The 25,616-nt window shown below is 34.9% G+C and overlaps 1 protein-coding gene across 1 annotated transcript in view; it reads right to left on the bottom strand.

The window, feature by feature from the left end:
- The window catches only part of PHF14 (PHD finger protein 14), a 170,614-nt gene that overhangs the window by 134,858 nt on the left and 10,140 nt on the right, over window positions 1-25,616 (bottom strand). Inside the window, 4 exon segments of the mRNA XM_075143674.1 lie at window positions 180-291; window positions 8,102-8,261; window positions 18,858-19,002; window positions 23,721-24,364. Of these exon segments, the coding sequence (XP_074999775.1) occupies window positions 180-291; window positions 8,102-8,261; window positions 18,858-19,002; window positions 23,721-24,364 (1,061 nt within the window).

A 25,616-nucleotide genomic window follows, 5' to 3' on the forward strand; every position in this document is an offset into this window, starting at 1 on the left:
ACGGAGGAAAGAGCAATGGTATAACAACCATGAACAAACTTCATCTCGTTTTTAGTCCTGAACCTCACTGCAATTGCTATAAACAAGAAAAATAAATTAGGGAAGATGTATGTTATTCTATTACACGTAAAAATGTAAAATAAAGCTACTCGTTGGCAGTACATTTCTTCTAAGCTTACCTTGGCACCGTACTTTGAATAATTCATTTCTGTAAGCGTTACTGGCCGCAGTTTGTCAATATCTCCAAATGCCACTCCTGGAACATAGAGGGCACAAACAATATGGACCCACCTAAAACAGCAGATAAAATTAGGTTACTGTTATCAACATTTTGTTCCTATATTATACTCACCATTTGTAGATTTCAAAGTGCCATGTAAATGTTACAGATGCTAGAAGAAATGTGATTGAAGGAAAGTACAGTAGAAGCAGGGAGAGAACGCATATTTGGAGTTCAGCAGCTCACAAACTGAACCACAGAGTAAGGCTTTTCAAAGCCACTGGGATTGCTCTACCTGTCTGGATCAAGGGCTGAGCTACCTTCTGTTCCGATGGCTCTTACGTGGGGCTCCACACCGCTTTTTATGCAACATGAAACATACACGAAAAGTTCGATATTACTTATAAAGCTAAGGCAAACAAATACTTTCATAATGGGGCAGGAGGTGCAAAGGGGAGGAACAAAATTATACAGGTAGTCACAGCAACACTGAGTCCTAGGCATTTAGCTATGTAGTACTTACAACACAGCATCAGTCAGACTTTGTGTTGTTATAGTTACACCTGTTAGTATCACCAAAACTAACCAGTTTTAAGCAACACGGATAGGAGCTGCACTCAGTTATAAACATACCTGAGTTGTATTACAGAAGTGCCTATCTGAAACTCAGATGAACAGACTGTTACTTAGCTGTACTCGTCTTCGCTGGCCATAAACAAACTGCAGGGTAATAGGTCTAAATCTTCAGCCCCAAGTGGCATAAAATGAGACAGCATGAATCTGGACCTCAGTGTCTAGTAATTAAATACAACACAATGATAATGGCTTCAGCCTCAGGCAAGTCTGCCTTTGACAGACATCTTCATAATCTCCTGAAACTCTCAGTTACCAAAAGACAGCCTTGCAGCAGAAGACAATTTTCGTCTTCTTACATAATAAACACTTTCTAAAAGATTCAACTCATTGTCACAAACCATCAGTTAGTGACAAACTCAAAATCTGTTCTACACAGCATGCACAACTCAAGTCAACTGAGACAAACTACTCCAAAAAACAAAGTGTTCCTTCCCAACATAATCTTTCTGTTTTATCAGAACTCCAGAAACTATTTGCTACCCCTTGCTAAGTCACTAGGTGGGAGCAAACTGTCATAGACAGAAGGTCAAGATTACTACTTTCTATTACCTTAAAATATTCAAGAAAACAGCCTTACAATTGCAGAGATCTGTAACTACCACTTTCAACCTACAAGTTCCCAGATGACATGGGATACAACTAGAGACTTCGGACGTAACTGAGCTGAAATATCCTATGTTTGACCCTTAGCAAGTACGTTAATTCAGCACTTTACAATCTTCCAAGTCATTAACATTTAACAGTAAATATATCACTAGTGAAGATTAAAACTTCTGTTCTGTTCTAGTAGAATCATAGAATCTACTCCCTGCATTCAATAGACTCATGATGCTGCCAGAAACACTTCTTCCCTTGGCTCTTTCATTACCCACATACTGCCATTTTCCAATCTCCCTAAATACCAGGGGTTCTGCACAGACCTGTTACCACCTACTTAAATCTGCATCCATGCTGCTGTGCTCTTTTCTCCCAATCTTCTATCACTGTTTAGCCTCTCTCTTCTCCCTCCTCTTTATTTTGTGTGTCAATTAAAAAAAAAAATGCAATTGGACCAGAGCAATAAGATCCTAGTTTTAGCTGCACTTAAACAGCATGTTTATTATTAACCTGTTATTAACTGGCTGTCTGCCAATGAGAGAAATACTGAAGCTGATGGTTATACTAATCAGGAGCTACATGTAACCCTGATTTCCCATGTTTCCCAAATCAGCATGTTCCTCATCAGTGGTCCTTAGACCTACAATGCTGGAATTTATCATATTCAGAATTATTAAGTTTCGTGTTAATTATATATGACTCATATATCCAAACAGAAATTCCAAAAAAGCAAGATATGAAAGGTTCAGTAGCAAGCTCAAAAATACATATACATCTAAGTCTTTACAAAAGACTCCACAATTACTATTCTTTACAAAAGAAAACAATGACCTTGCAATGTACAAAACTGGTGGACAGACTGCTCATTTAGCATTTTCCCCAAAAATAGTCCGTGCTAATAACCGGATAACAGAAAAATCCCAGCAACAGTAAGAAACTACTTATAAGCCATTAACTCACTTCACTCCAGAAGAAATTTCTCAGTAAATCTAACATAAGTCACAACACTGACTGATCCATAGTGTCATATCTGACAAGACTCTTTTCACCTGTGTATTTGAAAACAAGTTTTTACCCTATTGTTAAATCACTCAGCTTTGAGATGCTAAGTGGTAAATTCCCTTTAAAACATGAAAACTTAAAACAATGAGAAGAATGTATATCCTAAATACACATTTACATGCAACAACTGCATTGCTTTGTCTTTACAGATTTTACTAGGGTTCTCCACATCCACAAAACTGTAACTACTGGAAGACTGAAAGAAAATTTAAAGCTTAAAGATGAGTTACAACCTTGTCTTTAAATAACATGGTACAAATATGACAGCATGCTAGCTGCCAGAGAACAAGCTGAGATACTCAAGTGTTCTGCCAAACTTCTTGCTGCTCTGATAGGGAGTAAAGCTCATCACTGTTTTTATTACAGTATAAACACTCCAGCATGCCAGCATAACCTCCTAACTTAATACAATGTTATATGCAAAAAATAAGATTCTTCTCATCGTTATATGAAAAGTGCATCTTCTGTCTGCCTACCCACAAAAGCAATGGAGGCACAAGATATTCCTGCAGGGGAGCAATGGAGCACCTGGCACCATCTCCTTCCACGCTGTATCCAGAACTGGCTACAGTTTGGCCTAAATCCCTACCATACCTTTATGAAATATTCTTCTACAAAAAAAGCGTATCTGTGTGCATAAATGTGTATTTTGGTATATATTATGCATTTACTAAAATAAATACCTCTACTTGTTTTCAAAAGGAATCAACATTTTTTTTTTTTAAAGCAAAATACCACATGCAGAATGAGACCTGTTACCTTGCGATAAAGAGACTGTTTGTTTGCAAGTAAAAACCATCTGAATTCTGTAGGGCTTATTTTCTACATCCTTCCATTGCTTTAAGATGTGTTATATAGAACAAATTTGTACAAACAGAAATTACACATCTCCACAATTACTATTCTTGACAAAAATCCAAGGTTCTTTTTGGAGATTTTTTGATAGTAAGTTTTAATACAGCCTCCTAAATGTACCCTCCAAAGTTCAATATAAAGATACACATCTTCTATAAGCAGCTGCTTCTCAATTTAATTTGCACAGTTTTTTCATGCTCCACTGGTGTATTAAATGCTGCTGCACTCTGTAAGAGTTTATCTATGATAAACCCAACAGCTGGCTGCTTGCTTCATACTGACCTTCTCAAAATGTTTTAGTGCATGTCACCCAAGTATTACAGTATTACAGATTTAAACTGCCATTTCAGTGTGATTGGCACACAAGTGCCTCATTTCTTTAACCACCTATATGTGAACTCAGACCTGAATCTTTATTAAAAAACATACACAAGTCAGTCAAGTTCACAGCTGAAGCAATTTCAGCTGCTTTTAATACCAGTTCTAAATATTTTCCTGCTCATTTGTTCAGCTGCACATGCTTTAGAAGCTTGTAATTAAGACAAATTGGGTAATCAAAGAAGAATAATCTTCCTTGTTACTTTACAATCCATTTAGCTTGGAGCAATGACGACAGATGTTGATTAGGGAAGAAGAGAAACTCCATACCGAAACAAGGACAGAATTCATATTCTTGGATAATAGCATTTTGAAAAATAAAATTTCATAAATTCACATTTATGCTTGTGAAACTGAGAGGTTAATGTGAAAAGGCTTCTGCTGAGAAATTAAGCACCTCATTATTCTAATGATTTACCTTTCACATGGGAACAGAAAAACTATTCCAACTTGATTATGAAGAGAAACTGAATAGTTTGGTCTCGCCTTTGTGTAATTTCCAGCACCCATGCATATGAAGAATTTCTTTTAAAAAGGTGGTAAGGGGATGGAGAGCAATGGTGAGTTAAAGGATTCTGTTATTCAGTAGTCTCTCTCTGCTAGTATTTCAAGAAAAGAACTGAATTGGGTTGCAGTTTACCGAGTACAATGAAAATATAATGGACATTGCCTGCCTCTTAGTCTGTAGTGCCCCATTACCCTTGAGAATTCAAATTTGCAAATAAATGATAGAAAAAAAAAAGAGCACAGGAATTTTCACATGGTAAATAGTATTTGTTTTTTATAGTACCTAAGCTCTATTCATCTGGGAGAATAAACTTATACTTATTCATGATAGCCATATCACATTATCTAGCAGGTAAATATACAATAATAACAATCATAAATTAATGCATTAATGCCCACAATCACCAAAGCAGGCATGTGCTTCTGCACAGAGAACCAGTGTCACAGCGAAAACATTTCCACATTAACCAAAAGCATACTACCATTTTACAAGAAGAAATTTAAGCAATTTTTAAAATGTGGACTGTAGTTTCTATTAGGGTTATATGGGAAATTACATATATAGTGCTTAAATGGCCTTACAGAACACAGGAATAAAAAGGCTGAAATAAAATTTGCCAGGTGATATTGATTCTTACATTTCCTAACTGTTAGACAATTGATTTTAGCCTTTCAAAATTTTTTTTCCATATATCAGCATTATTATTAAAATAAAAAACAGAACTAAGAAGTACAATTTGTTTAACTGTGTAACAGCTTTATAAGGGAGATGCACAGACACTGTTGAACCTAAGACAGACCAGAAACTGAGCATTTGAACCCCAAAGTATTTAAAAAGAAGCACAACTGCTTCTATGGGGTCAAAATTATTCACTACAAATCCTGACTCACTTGTGTACTTTTTTTTTTTTTTAAATAGCACAGTATTTTCTTCTACTTTCATTGTTTCCCCTTTATAAGATGCATGTAGAAGACATGAAGGAAAAAAAGATTTCTTTTACATGCTGTATGTGTATCTTTAAAACGCATCTTAGCTACAAACTGAGAAGCTGAGCTCAATGTATATTCAGTGGAGAAAGGTAGATGCCTCCAAAGGTTATTGCTAGCATCTACATCCAATGGTCAAAGTTCAGTGTTATGAATACCCTCGTTATCTCTTTATTCCCAACACAAACTCGAATTGTTTTTGCTATCAGGAAAAAATACAAACTAAGGGAGAAATGCAAGGGCATGCACAATTTAATCCACAAAACCTGAATCAACTTATGACATTTTAATACCGTTATTTACTTTTCTGAAGACAGACAACACAGTATCTAACAAAAGGTTTTCCAAAACATCATCCTGAGCTCTGCTGAGCTTTTAATGATGGCAGGACCAGATTGTTACAGTATTAGCAACAGTAAGGTCTGTGTAAGACCAGAAAGTAAGAAAAAAAAATACAGCAAACACCAAAGAACTGTAGGGAAAAACGGGGGGAAAAAAGACAGATATGGATATGCTTATGCACACATTACAAGACAGCTGTATACTTAAGTGATAACATATACAAAAGCTTACTAACACAGATGATAAAACTTTTTACTTCATTTTAACTAACTTCCTAGCATTTGTGCAAGTCTAACTAGGGAACTCTTCACAATGAGTAGAAAAAACCATGAAGACTGCTATAAACCAGTGGGTGAAGAAAAAGCAAGGACATGGTTACATTTTGTGATTTGCTAGTAAAAGAGATGTTGTTCTACAATATATAGCTAAGTGTAAATAGTAATGTGTCTGTGAATTTATATTAAAAAAAAAAAAAAGGTTTTACAGTAACACATGTTGACATTTCTGAACTTTAGAGTACTTAAAGTATTTGTACTAATATTTAATATTTAACTGGATTCTTTCCAGCTCATCCATCATCAGTAAGATATGTCTGCAGACTTTTATATTCCTACATCTCAAACAGATATGTTCAAACAGGATTAAGAAAGCTTCTCTTTCCTCTGAACAGCCTTAGGAACTAATTATTGCCTTCCCGTGTTAACATGATCAATGAAAAGCTTATGAGTAGAGGAAGTTAATATCCCATAAACTCTTACTGGGTTTTGTAAGGTCCAGCATCTGAAACCTTTGTATATTAACAGATACCTGCAATTTATATAACTGTAAAATGTATGAAAGAACTTAACTGTCATGGTCTTAAAAACAAAACAGAAACAAAAAAAAAAAAAAACCCACCCACCAAAAAACAGTAACACTAGCCATAAATCAGACATCACTGATAATCCTGCTCTCTCCTTTATTATAGAAAATTAGTTACCATTAATATCCACATCTTAATTTATTTTCCAAATGTGACAGGAATGGAAGACATCACATGAGAATTAATCCGCTTACTCTCAAATTAGACCTGAAGCCCTTCCTAAAAAGCCCATCTCTGGCTGGAAATTATCAGAAGTGAAGCATATTCTCAAAAATTCTCACCATTCAAAATAATTATAATATACCAGGTCTGTCTGAATATCTTCAGCATAACTTCAATATAATTTTGTTTACTTTTTTCCATTACCTGACATCAGTCCTTAGCTCTCCTAAAAAGAAGCATGGAGTTGTACTCCCACTTCCGTCATACTTAAAAGTCAATAGACTTGAGCAGAGTTTGTACAAGGTTACAGAGCACGAAGCAGAACACTACAGAAAGGATAAAGTCCACTTTCCTTCCTTGAAATGGAGCACGTGCTTTGATTTTCCCAATGGCCACATACTTCTCCCAGTCCAGTATGACACGAAGTCTGGAAGGTGTTTCCCCCCTCTGCTGCAGACTTCATCATTCTTTTTTGTGGCATTATTAACTAAAGAAGAGCACTTCAGTGTTTTGCTACTCTTCAGGATTAACCATGAAAGATGCACAATACTAGCAAGGCATAAAATGCAGCTTTCTGGCAGCTGATTAAATTGAACTAGCAGAACACATGCTCAAATTCTACAGAGATTGACGGCAGGTATCAAACACTACAAGCTCAGTCACCACCAGAGAACCACTGTGACCAGCCCCAGCAGCTGTCCTTGCTAGAACGTAATACTATTACTCAGCAGTGAGGCTCAAGGGACTCAAACCTTGCTTTTCTCACTGCAACCTCCAAGCTTGAGCAAACCCAAAACAACTACATGATTTTTCTTAGGTTTCTGATCCCCAGTCCCTGCTGTCAATAGTTCAAGCCATTGGTTAAGTGAGAGAATTCTTTCATGCTGTTATCCTTGCAGATGTCTGAACACTGAGTAAGACTTTATGGGATATTAACTTCCTCTACACAGGAAGCCTTTTTGTTTAAATGTAAACTGCATTTCTGATGCAAACAAAAAAAGCAAGTTTCTTTTTCAAGAGTCACATCACCTTCACTAGTATGTTTTTTTGTGAAAAAAGATGCATCACACAAGTAGTTCAAGGGAACAAAGAAAGGTCTTCTAGTATATCCAGTAAGACATCTACATACATATAATAATATATGGTGACTTCATACTGAAGAACAGGATTTATCAGTCCCTGAAGTAAATGGTGATCTTTGTTTCACCTAGGTACATCTTTTGCTCATAGGTCCATAGATCTTCATGCTCAAATTCACCTTATAATAACATCTTCCTAATATTATAATGAGCATGAAGAATATTAGGAGCACACAAAAAATTAGGTGATTGACTATCCAAAGAGCACTCAACTCAAAAGTGAGGTGAGAGAGAGGACATCAACAACAAAGTTTAATTTATGACGCTGCCTCCTGTAGGAACAGACTAGGGCAAAACACAATCTTTTAAATGTAAGATGACATCAAATTCAAAACATCACTTCTTCAGTCTTACCTGCCTGCATCAGTCTCCTTGAAGATCCCATCCTGGTTAGGACACAATTCACAACTAGGTGTGACACCACATTTGCATGCATCACAAAACCAAGGTTCCGTGGAATTTTCTGAAGCTGAGCTCATGATAGAATCACTCTCTCCATCAACACCATAGCAACCTACACACACGAAAAATGGAAGACCAATACAAGAAAAGACAATTGTAAAAGTAGACAGTTGTCAGTTATTATTTCAGCAGGAAACATACACACATATACATTCAGAGGAATGATACTGAAAGTCCCAAGACAGCTTACCATTATTTTTGCAAAGATTATCTTTAGTGCAAAATTTACATTTTTAAGAAACCGTAATTCCAAGAAGTGATCTATTTTATGTGACTGTCTTAGATTACAACTGAACAACAAGAAGAAAAAGGCTGGTTTATTTCATTCTTTTAGCAACGCTTGGTGTTCTTCCAGATTATCCATTAAGAAGGAAAGTAAGAAAACAAGACTTAAAGCAACCAACAAAAACAGCCAAAAACTCAAAGCTTTTTTTTCCAAATAAAGAAATATATTTAAAGTTAAATGCAACAAGCTAAGGAAAATTTAAAAAATCCCAATAAAACACTGATCAATTACACTATTTTATGAAGATATTTACAAGAACAGTTCTTCATTCCTCCATTATTATGCTATAAAATCCTGTATGCCATATCCCACTCCTCTCCTCCAGTGTGGCAAGCGTAGTGCTTATGTTGAGCTACCTATCTTTCCATGCAACCTGTGAAGTCTGCTTTCAGTTGGATCAACAGTCTAATTCAAATTACAACATGGTTTCTTGAATACTAGCATCAAGTGAAGAATCCGTGTGTATCACGGGTCAGACTGAAGATTTGTGAGCATCTGCTGGCTTCTCTTGGATACTCCTATCTTTCTCCCTCTCCCTAATCTGAAAATGAAACATCGTTTTTAAGGGGGGGATGGGTGGGGGGGGTGGAATGAGGTTTTTTTTAAGAGGTTGATTATGCCAGTAGTATCCAGTCAACAAATATGCACTCCACTTTTCCACTTTGCATTCAGCATCCAAATCAACTAAAAGAGAATATACACGAATTAAAAAACACTATTTGCATACTTTAGGGGTTGTAGGACTGAGCTTAAAAGACCTTCTATAACTTCAAAACCGAAGTATAATTTGCAGAGCACAGATTGACAGTTTTGAGACACCAGACTGATGAAGTATATTAATTTTTTTGAGGCAATCACCATTCTGATTTTTACCTCATTTTAAATTATGGCTAAACTCAATCATTCACTTTCTCCATTCTTCTTTAGTATACCCACTGTATTCTTTATGATTGTTAAGGTGTCTATACATGCTTAATCACCACAAATTTAGGAAAAGAGTATTTTTAAAGTGATTTAGAAGCTTGTTATTTAAATTTTGCATGAGAATAGTATTATTACTACCGCAAATGACAAAAAGGAAAATCTTAAAGCTTATCACCACAAAACTGTGTTTCTACATATGCCACATTTTGAACAGTTATCTGTTATTCAGTAAGAGAAAAATATGATTTCATTGTCAACACTTAAAACATAGTAGAGACTTATTAAAAGATTAAATTCAGCTATTTGTCAAAAAAGGTGATCAAGTCAACATTTGTGCTAGCAGAACAGTTAAATTATTGAATTCTGCAATTAAATAGCAACATGATTTATTATATTCGTTCATTACCCAGTGACTGTAATAAAACAGCAACAGTGCTCTAACTCCCCTTGTGACAGAGCTCTGCATAATAGACTAAAACTACATTCAGCAAAAAAGCAATAGCACTGTAGGAACCATTTAAGAAATATAGTATTTCATTACAGAATGAGGTTCATCAATTAGAATTAAAATAAGAAGCCAGAATGTTTCTTTTCATTATAAAAGCATTCCAGAATCGAAGGACAAGTAATGCGCAAAAGTATACCACAGACAAGTTTCATTAGGTATATAAAATATCATATAGTTCAGACATAAACCAACTCCATTTTCTTTATAATGTGGTACCAGCTTTAAGTAGTATTCCAGAAAGTTATTTTTTAAGTTCTAACAACACAATCTTGAATACATGCCAGTAAGGCTGCTTTTAAGCAATTACATTAATGTACAAACACACAGCCCATTGATAACATACAGCTGATGAATAATTAAGCTTTTTATAATTCCTACAGCCTTCTTAACATATTAACATTTTCCTAAATGTACTCACTGAAAATTACCTAACACTATAGAAGCAGTAATACTTTCATAATGTCTACTCAAGTCTTGGGACCCAACAGCTGAAGTTTAAATTTGATCTAATAATACTTAACAAAATGAAGAGCTAGTCCCAAAATTAGTTAGAAACCACTTGTTAAGCTGTATTTTTTCTAAGTATATGCAAGTATTTTAACCCAGAATTTTTCTTATGTTTGCTATAAAGAGTCATTTGTTGCTTTTGGGCTGTTAAGTGATAACAGAAACCAAAGGAGAGACAAATTTCTCCAATTGTAATATCCATATGGATAATACAAATCTGTTGAATCTGTTGAACAGCTGTATGCATGAAATGTCTGTAAAGCTATCTATAAGTAAGATGACAAACTGTATATGTGGTTTTGATACCAAAAATCAATATGTATATGAAGAGAATTAAATTCTTTTAAAAAAAACAGCAGTGAAAGTTCCTTGCAGGCCAAAAACATACAGTGAAGCAAAAAATTAGTAGTAGCTCAATTTTTAAATACTAAAACTTTCATGACTCAAAAACAGCAAAATAACTTGGAACAAAAAATAACCAATTTGTCCTGAATCAATATATTTGTCCTGACTCAAAGAACCACAGATAACACAATGATGATGTCATTTGACATTAAGATGCCAGATGTGTACAGGAGCAGAGGTAATGTTTGTTTTTCAAATGTACAAGGAACAAAAAAACCACTTTATTTCACTTCAATTGAGATATGAAGGCAAAAGCAGTTTCAGAACAAAACCCTATTGTAGAAATATGTCAATTTTGCTAAAACTTTGAATTTCAGTCCAAGTAAGTGTATTTGGAACAATGAAAAGCTAAGATCATTATAGCATTTACCTGGGATATGAAAGAGTCTGAAGTCTCTGCCCAGTCCAAACCAGAGCAAGGATAATAATCTATTCTCCCATAACCAGTGCTCTGATCATGCTCTGATCACAGGTGGTAGTTATTCCAGAATAAATACCTCAGTCTCTTCTGTGAGTTGCTCCACTTCTATATATAAACATTACAGTATTTATTGTACTAGATGTTTACTAATTCTGCAGCCTAACTGCAGCAGGTCAAAATTGTTCCAACATATTGTGAAACAAAAAAACTTTAATACCTTACAGTTTTTCCAAGAAATGGAAACCTACTTACTGGTTATTAACTAGCAACCAAAATGAAAACCCTGCAAAGCTGAGGAATGCTGCTCAGTAAGCATCTCTAATGTCAAAATTAAAAAAATAAATTTTCAAAATTTCTCAATATACTGACTCTATTTTTTCTCGTTATCACAAGCTGCAATACTGCCAACAAAAAAACTAGTTTGATCAGATTAACATCATGTTTTTAAACAACAGAATGCTATACGCACCTTGTCAAAATTTAGAATTGTGGATAAACACATTATCAAATACATTCAAGCAAGCAGATGCAATTAATTAACACTAATGAAAAAGATGAACTTGCAGTTCTACACCAGACTTTCAGTGGCTTTCACTTTCCAGCTTCAAGTAACTTTACGATAGTCATGCTAGGGGATTCATATTTCCCTTAATAAGTTGAAACTATGGGGAAAAAAGTGCTTTCTACTGCATGGCTGTAATTGAATTTTTGTGTATTAAATCAGACTTACAGTATAAAAGGCACTTGATAAAAAAACCTAAATGCAGTTTTGTCCAAATCTGTCTGAAAAGTTACAATATCTAGATCAAGAGTTCAGAGTTTTTAAAAACAGCTGTATTTTCGTATTTTTACCACGGTAATATTCTTTTACCTTTAAAAGACAATTATCTCTTTAAATACGTCATTTTAGTATCCTTAAAACTGCTGAGTACAACAAAGGTTCAACTTATTACTGTCTGCCTTCTTTTGCTATGCTGAAAGAATTATTTTGGTCCTATTAACAAAAATTTTAAAAAGCATTATTTTTATGAATATTTAAAATGCATAGACATGGAGATACGAAGCTGCTGCTTGATAAATCATCCCATTCTAGTATTAAACAGTTAAGCTGATGAGCAAGAAAAAGTTGTCCAATCCAACCTTCCTGTATGAATTGTTGGGAATTGCTGGTGTTGAAACAGAAAACAATGTAAGGGCTCATGCTACAAGTAAGTCTCCCAAGCAATATCAGGAGGTAATCTTTAGGTTCTTCCTAAAAGCACCGCAGTTGTGTAGATGGTATGACAACCTGAGGATTGAACGGACAACAGAGAAATGCATACACATCTTGTAAATGATGTGTTTGGTTTCAGTTATTATCACTGCATCTGTGACCTATTTGGCATTAAGTCAACCACCCGCCCCTTTGACTGGAAAATATGTTGAAGAAAATGAAACAGCTTTTAAACACTTTGCTGAAAATGCATGTTGTCTTTCCTTAATGTTCACAAAAATTCTGAATTTTGAATACCCTAAAGCCCCTTTTCAACTAAAGTTCATTAAATCCTCATGTTTGTATATTCTTAGTTTTACTGTATCACAACTGCATGTCTGCCACCTCTTTGAATACCTCTTAAACTAAACAATAAAACTGGTTTAGTGTAATATTAACCTATGAATTTAAACACATGAAAGTCAAGAAGTTAAAACTCTCACATTTACTGTTCTACAAACTGCATCTATATAGTACGATTACAGCCAAGTTGTCTATTGAATGTATGCCATTTTATACAGAAAACGAACTTTTTTATTCCCTGATTTTAAAGTCATGTACTTTGTCAATAGCTTATTTTTCATGTGATTGTCATTAAAATGAAATTGCAAACACCATTAAAACAGCTGTTCTGAAATTTATACCACTGAGGGAAAAGGGAAGAGAGACCTAATTCTTGCCTTGGCTGCATTTGTTCCTCCATCTCTCTGGGAGGGTAATTTTTTGCCAGTCGAACAGAACCTCTGCATATGCTAACTATATCTACATATACTCTGAAACATGATCTTGTAAAGATCATGAAAACATGAACTTTAAGGTAAACTGTAGGTTTGCAAAAATAAATGCTGTGAGATCACAGTATTTAAAATATGTTACATTCAATCCTTAATTGGACCAACAGTTTAGAATAAAGACATTGATCAATTCACGCATCATAAATTCAGAACAGTATTTTTTTTTAGTAAATGGAGAGTACTAAAGTACATGATTTCACGAAATGAATTTTTATACCAGACAGCAGCAGACCAGGGTAAGCAGCAAAATTAAAATGCAAAAACATTTCACTACACTGTAAATCATATGGTGACCACACTATTGCTTTTAGCAAGAGAAATTTTATTCCCTGCTATACACATCACAGTAAAGTAAGAAACAAATAGAGGGGATGGAAGAGAAATCGCTGGAAAAATGTAGAACTTCTCTCATTTAATTCACAGCAACTAACCCAAGGGCAATAGCTGGCAAGTGTACTACCTACAGTTATGGCACATGCTATGATATACACCAGACATTTTCTTCAGACACGTTGCAATCAATATGTCAAAAAACCTGACACCACAGTTGGGGGTGTCCTGCTATTACAAGATCTTACCACAAAAGCGTTTATCCAAAATGATAGATTAGTGCCTAAAGGAGATTTTTATATGAAGAAATGAGAATTATATCCACACAGAAGTAAACACTGAAAACAAACAGTACTACTACAAATTAATTAAGAAAGATTTTTTCCCTACAATGTAAACATTTTTCCTTTTTTTTTTTTTGAAAAAAACCATAGGTTGCAATGTGAAATGACAATAAATTTTTAACTGATGGACTTATTAATTAATTACAGGCTGTTTAGATGTAAAAGATGAATGCAAAATATAAGAATGAGTATTAAATCAGCATTACATGTATGCTACTTACACAGTTCTAGAGGCAGTTACGGATTTCTGTCATTTTGAACCAGTTATTTGCTCAACAAAGTTTATAGATTTTTGGACATGTGTCTGCAGAGCAAAGATAGCTTTTGGACAAGTGATGGAGGCCATGCAGACGATATGAACATCACACAGCAAATAGTTGCACTGGAAAGGAAACTGAATTTCTAGCAATCTCAAAACTTGTCAGTAAGAGTCCACGACTCTAGGTCTGAATCAGAATCCCCCTCTAACTCTTGGCCATGTTGCTCTGTTCCACATGAGCGCTGCCTAAGTTGCTCCCACATGAGTTATCACCCCTCTTTCCCCATGGAAGACCTCGCGTAATAGTTGATTAACGCAAGCAAGCAAACGAAAAGGAATACAATAATGACTGAACAGGCAGCCGCTGCACCAGGTACTCAAAAGGAAAAGTGCAGCTGGGTACTTGGTACTAGCACCGAGTAATGGAGCAGTATGCCAAAACTTACCAGAGCAAGGGAGAATGGAGATCTAGACCCTGCCTGACTTAAAACGCAAGGCAGCATTAGCTTACCCTCTGAAAGAGGGTAACAGATTCTTGCCAACAACTATGCTGGCATGCAGCCACTTAGGGATCACAACTAGAAGGCTCACCTTCACGTGAAGGGGACACACTATTGCATGGGACCTGCCCTTTGACGAGTAGCTACGAGTAGAGCAAGAGCCCCCCCGGGGAAGGAAGGTAGCCCTGGTGTCCAGAAGAAGTAGGCTCAACTCAAAGGCAGCATTTTCACGGCTAGTGAATAACTTCATATTAAATACAGAGGTGGCCACCATAGAAAAACCTTTTCCAGTCACCTGAAAGGTTCTCTGTTAGACAGAAACTTTCACTTCAGTGTAGTTCAAAGGCACAAGTCAAGAGTATAAGACCTCTCCCTGTGAAATAAAACAGTTTCTAGAACAGCCAACAAGGAGAGAGAAAATAAGGTCTTCAGGGAATGAATAATCAAATCACCAATATCATCATTATGTGGGTCCCTGGGTGGGACACCAGTAGGGTGTGAAAGGAGTGCGCTTCCTTTCAAATAAATATCTACTATATAAAAGTAGAAAAGTAGTGCTATAGAAAAGTAGAAAAAACACATCGATATATAATACAGCTTGAAATTGCATACAAAAACTATGAAGAAAAATCCTCGGGTATTCCAGAAGCTTTGTTTGGGCATTTCAGGATAACAGGCATCTTGGTTTTGAGATTCTAGGGAAAAGACAACTGCTACATATCAAAATCAGTTCACAGGAAATGGGCTTATTATTCTTCCCAACTGCAAGCCAACACAGGTAAACATCACTGCATCAATTTCTATCCAATTCATAAATAGGAGCCTTTTCATTCAATACTGTGCTAAAAACTGCATTTTATAAAAAACTCAAAAGCTCAAATATTAGAACAAATTTCAGGACATGGCATGGTGTCTGCAGCCACAGCAAGCTACCTACTAAAGGAAACCTGCAAAAATGTGAACAAATCCTTGGATTCCAATGTGTTTACAAAATAGACTAACTTATTACTGGAACACATTTTTCAAACTACAAAGCAGCTGTGTATAGAAGTACAAAGGACTTCTTATAATACAGCCTATGTCCATGATCTGGGCACACAGTTACAAGGTCAGATAAAGCCAATGATATTAAGAGTAAACCTTGCCTCTATTAACATTAAAAAAAAAATTCTCAAGGTTGCAAGCAATGTTTTTATGATCAGACAGTAATTATTTTTTCGACTATTTCTCAATTTATATTTGGAAATCATGTGAGTTGAATGATTAAGCTAACCGGAACAAAAAGTCATTGTTGCATTGCATTTTGATTTTGACTGCACCTTCTTTATCGTAGTCTGTGTCTTCATTTATTACTCATGCATTCAGAAGTAATACAATGCACCAATGACCACTGGGCAGGACTGCAGAAATCTCCAAGTTATTGAACATATGTATATATAAGACCACTGAATCAAACTAAAGGTTCCAAATTTTTTTTATAAAATTTTGATTTGCTGCAAGCAATTATTTAAACAAATTACTGAAAAAAGCTCCGATTTAAAATAGTACCTGCTCTTACTTATCATTATAAAATATCAAAGTATAGAAAAAACCAAAATAAATGTTCATTTCTACTTAAAACTGTATTACTGTATTTACAAATTGATATACATATCTAGCAATGAAACATACACATAAAATGTCAAGCAAACTTCCAAATTGCATTTACCATAGATTTGAAGTTCAGCTTGCTGCCAGGGAAATTTACACTTTTATCACTGTCAACAACTACTTTCACCTACTCAGTTTGCTTATTTTTTTTCTAAGACTTCACCTATTCAAACAGAACGTCACAACTGCTTTACTGGTTTTAGTATTTATTATTAAAATAAATTGTAAACAACTAAACTTTCAACCGTAAGTATGAAAAATTAACCAACATCCTTAGTCAATTAGCTTGTAGAGACTGTAGAACTTATCAGAATAAACTAGGAATTTCAATCTTCTGAATTAATCTATTTTACTTTGTTGCCATAACAACAAAACAAACATATACACATTGTACTCTTTGTATCAGTGGGACTATAGGGAATCTTTACTTATAACACTTTAAAAAGAAGAATGGCAGGAATTACTTTTAGACAGATTTTGAACTACTAAATTTCAAGTGACTTTTGAACTATGGAACTATTTTCCTGTGGAGGAAAGCCAGCTATAATCTTACCTTTTGTGGGGACAAAGGTCTAGTAAACTAAACAAAATAAGGAAGTTAAGTTATCTTTTGGGGATTTTTAAGGCACTCCTCTGGAATAAAAAACAAATTTGCCATCATTTTATTCTATAAAGGCAGAAGATCATTTTTCTATCACAACTATTCTGCACTGTAACATGACTAACTGTACAGTCATTAAATAAATCTTACAGAAGAATTTCCAGGGATCTCCTCGGTTTTAGGGTTTAGGTGTATTAACTGTATATAAAGTTTGGGGAATTCTCAAATAGGCTTTCATAACTATCATCAAAAGACACTTTCATTCAATTTTTCTTTTCTCATGAATTAATATTAGACTGTGCTAGGAAAAAACAAAATCTATCAAGATTCTATAAAGCTAACTTTTAGTAGCTTATTGCATCTCAAATTGAATATATTCTGCACATTACTTTCCAAAAACTTCATGGACAGAGGAAGGAATTCTGCAAGCACACCAAGACACTTAAATTTAAGAGTCTAACGCTTGTCACATTCGATGAAGACCTGTCTAATGCCCTCAAAGGCACCTAGAGTGTGATTCAGCTCATCATAAATTAGGTCAACTAAATTGCTCTCTAAGCTCCACTGACAGCACTGATTAGCTCTTCAAAGGACTGCAACAGGAGTTCAGGAGTTAGAGTACATGTTGACACTTAACATAAGGCACCTGAACCTGAGGACAGAAATTCCATCCTCAGATTCCTAATCGATAAGCAAAGAATTGAACTACAGCTCAATGCATGAAAAATACTGTTTTGAAACAATTTTCAATCCAGTATGAGAAAATAAAAGGCGAGTAGAGGATTAAGAAAAGCACTTCTTACCTGAAAAGGCATGCTAAACAGCTCCAAAAAATTTTAAAGTGATGGGAGTTACATAAACTGAAAAAATACCTTTTATGCTTTTGAAGAATGAAAGTCTACCTTCTTTTAATTTCAAGGATTGAAGTGGCCTATCTCATTTTCCTGGGAAACCTTAAAAAAAAAGTGAAGCCCTAAAAAGGTACAGGATATCAGAAATGCTAAAAAAAAAAACAAACAAACCAACCAACCCAAACCCCAAACCCCAAAAAAACCAAACCTTATTAATGAAGAAAAAATCAGGTTTTGTTTTTCAACAAAATCAGTATGCTTGTCTGTGTTAGTATCTACCCTACCTTCCATCTCAAGAGAAAGAGCAACAACACACAAATACAGCCTCACCTTCCATGTAAGGCTGTTAAAATTCCATATGCTCACCTCAGAATTATTCTGTAAGTGTTTCTTTAAAACCAGACCTCCTACATTTATAACACAAACATAAACTAGATTTCAAAGCAATTAGCAAAACAACGATTTGACTATGTTTTAACTTTAAAATTTCCCCATTTCAGATTGTCAGTGAAAATTACTAGAAAGTTCAAGGACAGCTGTTTGTACTTATAACTAAATGCCATGGACAATTTCTTTCTCTCCTCCTCCCCATCCCTCTGCTTTTTTGGTACAGGAAAAATATATGTGAAAAACCCTTCCCTTTTAGAAGGCCTCTTATTCTCATGATCTCATATTGCAGTTATGCAATCAAATTCATATACTGAAATAGGTAAGACAAAAATACATTTAATAGAATATCCTAAAGCCCTGAAAGTACAATCTATAGCTCGAGTATTTGCACACTGTGATTCATTATATAGGCATCTGTAGACCATATCCTGTCCCATAGTTGCTTATATTTGCTTTGCTAAAGTAGAAGATGGATGTTTCACCACTAAAAAGGATCAATGTACCATTACAAAAAATTACCTACCACAGTTCAAAGGCTTCATTTTTTTTGAAGAAAGCAAGTCAACATTATATTAAAAGCAAAGGACATGCTTTCCTCCCGCAATGAGAATGAAGGGTTGTATTACCTTCATGCACTGTTATTCCACAGTTGTCACACTGGATTATTTCATCAGCATCTTCACTGTTATCTCCAAGACAAACGCAACAAATCAAAATATGGTCCATTTTCTGGGAACTCCAATTTTGAGACTTCTCAAGGATCAATGAGTCCTAATATTGAAAAATGAAGACACATGGATTATGCCAGGAACTTCAATTTTATTTAAAACAAACAAAAGATATGTTATTTGCTCAATTTTGAACAACAAACAAAAAAGATGGAAAATTATTTTCACAAGAATAAAAGCTTCTTTGTTGTCAAAACATCTGAACACTTCATCCACAAATATAAGAGCTGGGAGAAAGGATGGATACAATCTGATCTCAATATACCTAGAGATCTGTTAAGATCCAAAGGCCCAAGAAGGGTCTTATTTCCTCAGACAGAAACATATATGTCTTTAAACCATTTATGTTCTACAAAAAGGAACAAATACACAAACCTAAGAAACCATTTAAAAGCAAAAAAAACCCCCACCAAGGCCAAAGGTGACCTTCAAATGTCCCAATATTCAGAAAAGTTGCTTCATTTTGTTAAAATTTGCACCTTCCAAAAAAAGAAAATAGTCACATGGGTCTGAAAATCTGAAAATAAACAGCTAACACAAGCCTGCCAAGTCTTCACTTACGTAAAATATAACAAATTATCAACTCAGTTCTATTTTGTTGCAATGCAAATTTGTATGTCTCTATGCAAAACCATATAATTTATTAAAGCTGTAACAACTTATTTTCTTCTGATTATATACAGGAGTAAGGATTTGCAGAACATTGCTCTGTTTTGGCAATCTTCAATGTGAACTACACCACTTAAAAAGAATGTGGCTTTTAATAGGGAATTTCTCTAAGGAAACATACAGAAGTGTTTTACAAACCAAACAAAGCTGTACGTAAAAATTAATTTTTTCATAAACACCATCTAGGCTTCTTATTATTTTCATTGTGAAGTACAGCCACTGTCTCTTCTGCAAAGTTTCACGGCTTCCATATATTCCCTTTTATTTTTATACTAAAAGCAAACACTGAGCTTGAACTACCTTCATCGGTAATATGAAGGCATATAGGGAAGTGTGAAATTAGGCACACTAGAAAAAAATAATCATTGCAGGATAAAGAAATAGTAATAGTTTCATAGCAGAGGCTGACAGTTCAAGCCTAAATGGTATCCATTCAAAATACTACAGATCTGAGAATATTCCAAAACTGCTGTGTTATCCTACCAGGAAAAAAAAAAAATTAAGGTGGAAGACACCCTCTCAAACATCTTTTTCTCCTTCCAACCCCCCATTTATGACATAAAACATAGCATCAATACTGTGCCTGTGTAGCCTAAGTAGATAAAAAGTATCATGAATGCTACCTGAAGTAGGTATTCTTCCTCAAGGATCTTAAATGCTTACACAAATCTATGCAATTATTTCATGATAGCCTCTCAATCTGATACAGTAAGTCTCCGCACAAAATTTTCAGTGAATCATTAATGAAGTCTCTTTGTACTTCAGGTTTATCTGGGCAGGTATCTGGGGGGGGAATCTTTGCTTGATTTTAAAGCAAGATAAAGGGGTAAAATAATCTTACCACAAAAAGCTGAGCTCAAATAGTTTACCTCAAGTAATAGAGGTGGCTTGTTATAATGTTTTTGACCTAGGAAAGGTCAAACACATACTTCTAGCAGTTAGGAAAGGCTTCTGGATCTCCCATCCATTTTCTCTAAACAACGTAAGGAAACATGACCTATAAAAAAACACTCATCTAGAGGTAAAAATGAAAGATTATAAAGCCATTCACACAGTCGTGCTTGCTTACAGGAAGGCCACCAAGTATGAAAAATACAAGATTCTCCCCTACAGAGTTCAGACTTACGGAGCACTTCTTCCAACATCCTCCTTTTAGGACAAATTTGCAAAGCATTTTGAGGAAAGCAAGAAACTTGCACATTTTTTTCAAAAATACTCTGGCCCATCATTACTCAAATACCCACATTTAGCTTACCATTCACATTACAGATAGGCAAATGGCAGTAAATACTCCCTAACTTTGGCAGATTAATTGTGCAATGGCACAGACTTCTCAGACGCATCTCGCAACTCTACAGAAATCAGCTTTTTCTGACAGTACCTTCGACTTAAACTGTTATTTGGCTTCACTAACAGAAGTTTAAAAGAAATCTGTGATCTCTACTGTTATAGAAGTCCAAAGTCTGGTAATTAAAAAAAAAAACAAAACAACAAAAAAAAAAACAAACCCAAAAACACAAAAACAAAAAACCAAACTTACTTTAAACTAAATAAACAGAATTGCATTGTAAAAACAACACTGAAATAACAATAGCTGTTTAGACAGTGAGAACATATGCAAACATGGGTAAAAAAAAGAAACAACAAATGATGGAAGGGCATCAAATTCGGATCTAATGTTAGGATCCCCATCCATTATGGTTCACCTTATGTGAAGACAGCCAACAGGTCAAACAGAGCAGCAGAATGACTTAGTTTTCTGCACAGACATAGAGAGGGAGTGATCTGGAACGTACGCTGCTCTCCCCTGCTTAGTCCATGTAAGCACCTGAAAGACCCCATCCCAGAAGCTGACCCTGCTTGTCTAAAGCATGGGAACTTTTATGTAGAGGGGTAACTGCTGCCAACTCCTGAACAAGTCCTGTTCCCTACCCAAGCAAGAGAAAGGATTTCAGCTGATTCACTATGTAATTCCCATTTCTGTGGTGTTAATGAAGAAAGTGAGTATTTCAAGCTATATGCCTATATACTTCTAACTTTAAAGGAATAAAAAAAAAATTAAAAAATAAAATAGCCACCTCACTGAGAACAGAAGAATCCCATAAAATGGTAGCAATTATAAGAACAGAAAAGCACCATTTATCTACTAACGATGCTTGACCCTAGAAAAGAAAGCTAAGTTTGTCTTCTGTGCTTAATACAGTAGAAAAGCACATAGTATTTCATTACAGCACAGGTTAAAATACTGTATATCCAGACCTCAAAATATTTTTGTAAAACGTAGAAAAATAAAATAAAAATCACACAGAAACACAAACCAAACAACCCACCCCCAACACCCTCCCCATCAAGTAAGTAAAGGAAAGGAAGAATGCATATTAAGGACACTACTACATGTACAGAGTTAATTACCTGAACATTCTTTCCTAAATTAATTATGCATTCAGACAGGTTTTTTAGTTTTTTTTCTCCTATTTTAAAATATTGCAGTAGTGGAAAGCATACTGTTATAACACAGTTGAGTATCAAGCTAAAAATTACAGTCTATAATCCAGTCTACACTGTTGCAAGACTTCTTGTTGAAGACCTATTCATAAACAGTACTTTGCTTTACATCCAGTAAAGGTAAATTATCAGTTACAAAATTATAATTTTAACTTCAAAATTTCAAATTTCTATTTTATCTTTTGATCAGTGTCCTAAATCCAAGGCAAGAACAGACTCTGAGGTCCATGCATATTAAGAAGCTTCGCAAAAGATACATCAGAAACAGCCCTGGGTTTCTGAAACAGGTCTAATTTTCCAAGTCAATGAAAATTATGGACATATTCAAGAATATATCCCTAAGAACGTAGACTCACATCTCCATTCTGATACAGGAAGCAACTCCGAAAGAACACTGCCTATCTCTGAAGTTTTGATCATCAGTTTTGGTAAAGCACTTTCACCTCCTGAGCCAAGAGAATAAGGGTAACAACACTAGAATTACAGAGCTAGACAATGAAAGAAGATGCCTATACAAAAAGTAAAAAACCCCAGAATTATGCTTTTTTTTTCCCCAATCACAATTATTACTAGTAATTAAAACAGCACAGCTCATTTGCAGTCATATATATAAAATACATAACAAAGTATCTGAAACGGAGACAACTGATTCTTCCAAATACTCTGTTTAGTTCCCTGTCATTTTACACATTAAAATAAAGATTAAATGGAACAGCAGAACTTTAAGTAGTACCATACCACTATCATTTACCAAATGTTATGTTGACATTGCAATTATTTCCTGAAAATTGAATGTAAATTTTACAGCAACTCTTTTTACTTTGTTCAAAATTTTGCTACTGCAGGACATGAAGCCAACTATCCTGACAACCTAATATCTTAATTTTTCCACAGGCACAACCTTTAGACAACTGTAATTGTGCACAGGAAAGAAAAGTTGCATTATTAAACACTTAACATATAATTTTCACATTCTGCAATTGGAAGATATTTAATATAATAATAATAGTTCCCAGATACTTTTTAGTACTGTAAGAAATTATTTCATTTGTGAGCATTATAAGCAAACCCAACATAAAATATCATGATTATCCTATTTGATTTTAAAGTCAGTGTGCATATTTCTTTACTTAGAATTCTTCTATCAGTGAACTTAGTATTCAGACTTCGATGTTTGTCACAAAGAAGGGCTAGGATAAAGAATAACCTATCATTTAACTGTTTTATGAATATGGTTTTAACTTTTAGAACATTACAGATATGCAACATTTACTCTAAAACAGAACTAAAAGTCTCACTAATACATGTTGATTTGCATACTGGACCTTCTGTTTGCTTTAGAATTAACCCAACCCCCGCTAAAGCCAAGAGAAGTCTCTCTATTGACTTTAGTGGCATTAGATTGGCCAAATGGTCCAATCAAGGTTATTTAATATGCAGTGCCTATTTAGCACAATTTGGGTGCTTCGCTTATTCCTGTAAACACAATTCCAGCCAATCACTTTAACTTTTCAAATTAACAGAACAGCTACTAGGGAGTAGTTTCCATTTGTCAACAGATATATTATAGAAAGTTGGTTGCACTACCTCATTACTCTTGCTTTGTGAAAGAGCCAGGCTATCATTTGTCAATTCCTCATCATCTGCATTATTCCTGTTAAGAACTTTACTCTTCTTCTTCTTGGATCCTCCATCACTAGCCGTGCTGCTATTATCTTCTTCATTACCTTCCTCATCATTGTCATCCTCATCACTTCCGCTCCCATCATCCTCATCATCCTCATTATCTCCATCACTCCCCTCTTTTCGCAGTGCGTTTTTTCCTTTTTTTTTCTCAGCAGTAGGCCGCCAGTCATTGTCATCTTCACTATCATAGTCATCCATATCATTTAGTTCTTCCATCGATACAAAATCCAGCAAAGGTCGGTTTCTGCGCAAATTCCATTTTTTTGGTTCATTTGTTTGCTCATCAGCCACAGCATCAGGTTCAGCTGCCTTCTCTTTCTTCTTTTTTGGCTTTTCTTCTTCATCATCTTGCTCTTTCTTTTCAGTTTTAATTACCTCTTTGTCTGCTGTTGGCACCTCTTCTTCAGTGGAGCTTTTTGGCTGTTGCTCTTCTACTTTCTCTTCTGCCGGTTCCTCCTCCAAGATATTTTCTTCTGATTCAGTACAGGAACCTTCACCACTGTCCTTTGATGCATCTTCACTCCCATGACCACTTCCTTCAGAATCTGTTGAGCATATGAAAATTTAAAAAAAGTTCCGACACAAATGTACCCCCAAAAATAAAATCTGTTGAAGCAAGTTGTTAAACAAAAGAATGATGCATGTTCCTCCCTCATTAGGTATTCCACCTATTTTTTCAGCTGGTGTCCACATACTGCTATTTTGAGTGGTATGTTGAGAATCTGTTAAACATGAGTGCATTTTAAGATGGCAAAAAAAAGATGGCAGAATTTATTAAATGAACGTTCAATGTTCCTTTGAACTGCAATAAGTTATAACAATAAGCCGTAGCACAGAATAATTTCCGTGTGAAGTCACATCTTAAAGAAAGAGCATTCCAGTTTTTAATTTCTGGAGACGTTTTCCAAATCTTCAAATTAAAGTACCTACCCAATAGAAGAGATTTAAAATTACAAAATGAAGAGTTTACGTAACAAGTACAATAGTATGGATAATCCCTCACCTTCATTTATAGTACAGGCTTGTTTTTCTGGATTTGGGGGCTCTTTTAATTTCCGATGTTATTTCACTTATTAATCCCACATAAGCTATGCCTCATTCAGTGTTGCAGCTATACAATAATGCAAAAATTCTAGCCTTATACCACTTGTATGGTATTGTTTTGTGTGTAGTCACTGTTTCTATTAATTAACACAGGCGAATCTGTGCAATAGAAAGGAACAGAAGAGGATTTGTATGAAAAAAAAAAATCACAAAAATAAGGCATCTGTACTATAAAGTACATGTAAAAATTATTGAAAAAGATGACAAGTGAGCTTGTTAAATTTTATAAACATCATCCACCTTGACTTTCTCTCATCTTATGTTCACCTACTACTTACTACTTTTCATTTAAAGTATTAGTTTTAATGAAGAAAAACTCAGAAAATATTTTTTTAAATTAACAAGAAAATATAAAGTTGCTTGATCCAACACAGGGATCAATTACGTGATGGCTACAGTTTTCAATTTGTTCGGAGCCATCACCAAGTTCTTGATGCACTGTCACATAGATGCAAAGAAAAATACGTTGATGCTTGCAAATTAAAAAAAATCCTTAATCACTTTTGTTACCACACAAAAAAAAACACCACTCAGTATCACCTTACACAGAGAATTTCTGTGCACATCCATCTCTGTATAAAGTCAAATAAACAAACAGTGGGGCCAGTGTGCCGCACACTTCTCGTGGCATTTATTTCCACACCACAGAACACTGTCTATGACTAGCCAGTAACTCAGCTGTTACTTCAATAT

This window comes from Calonectris borealis, chromosome 2, assembly GCF_964195595.1.
Source record: "Calonectris borealis chromosome 2, bCalBor7.hap1.2, whole genome shotgun sequence".
Taxonomy (NCBI): Eukaryota; Metazoa; Chordata; class Aves; order Procellariiformes; family Procellariidae; genus Calonectris; species Calonectris borealis.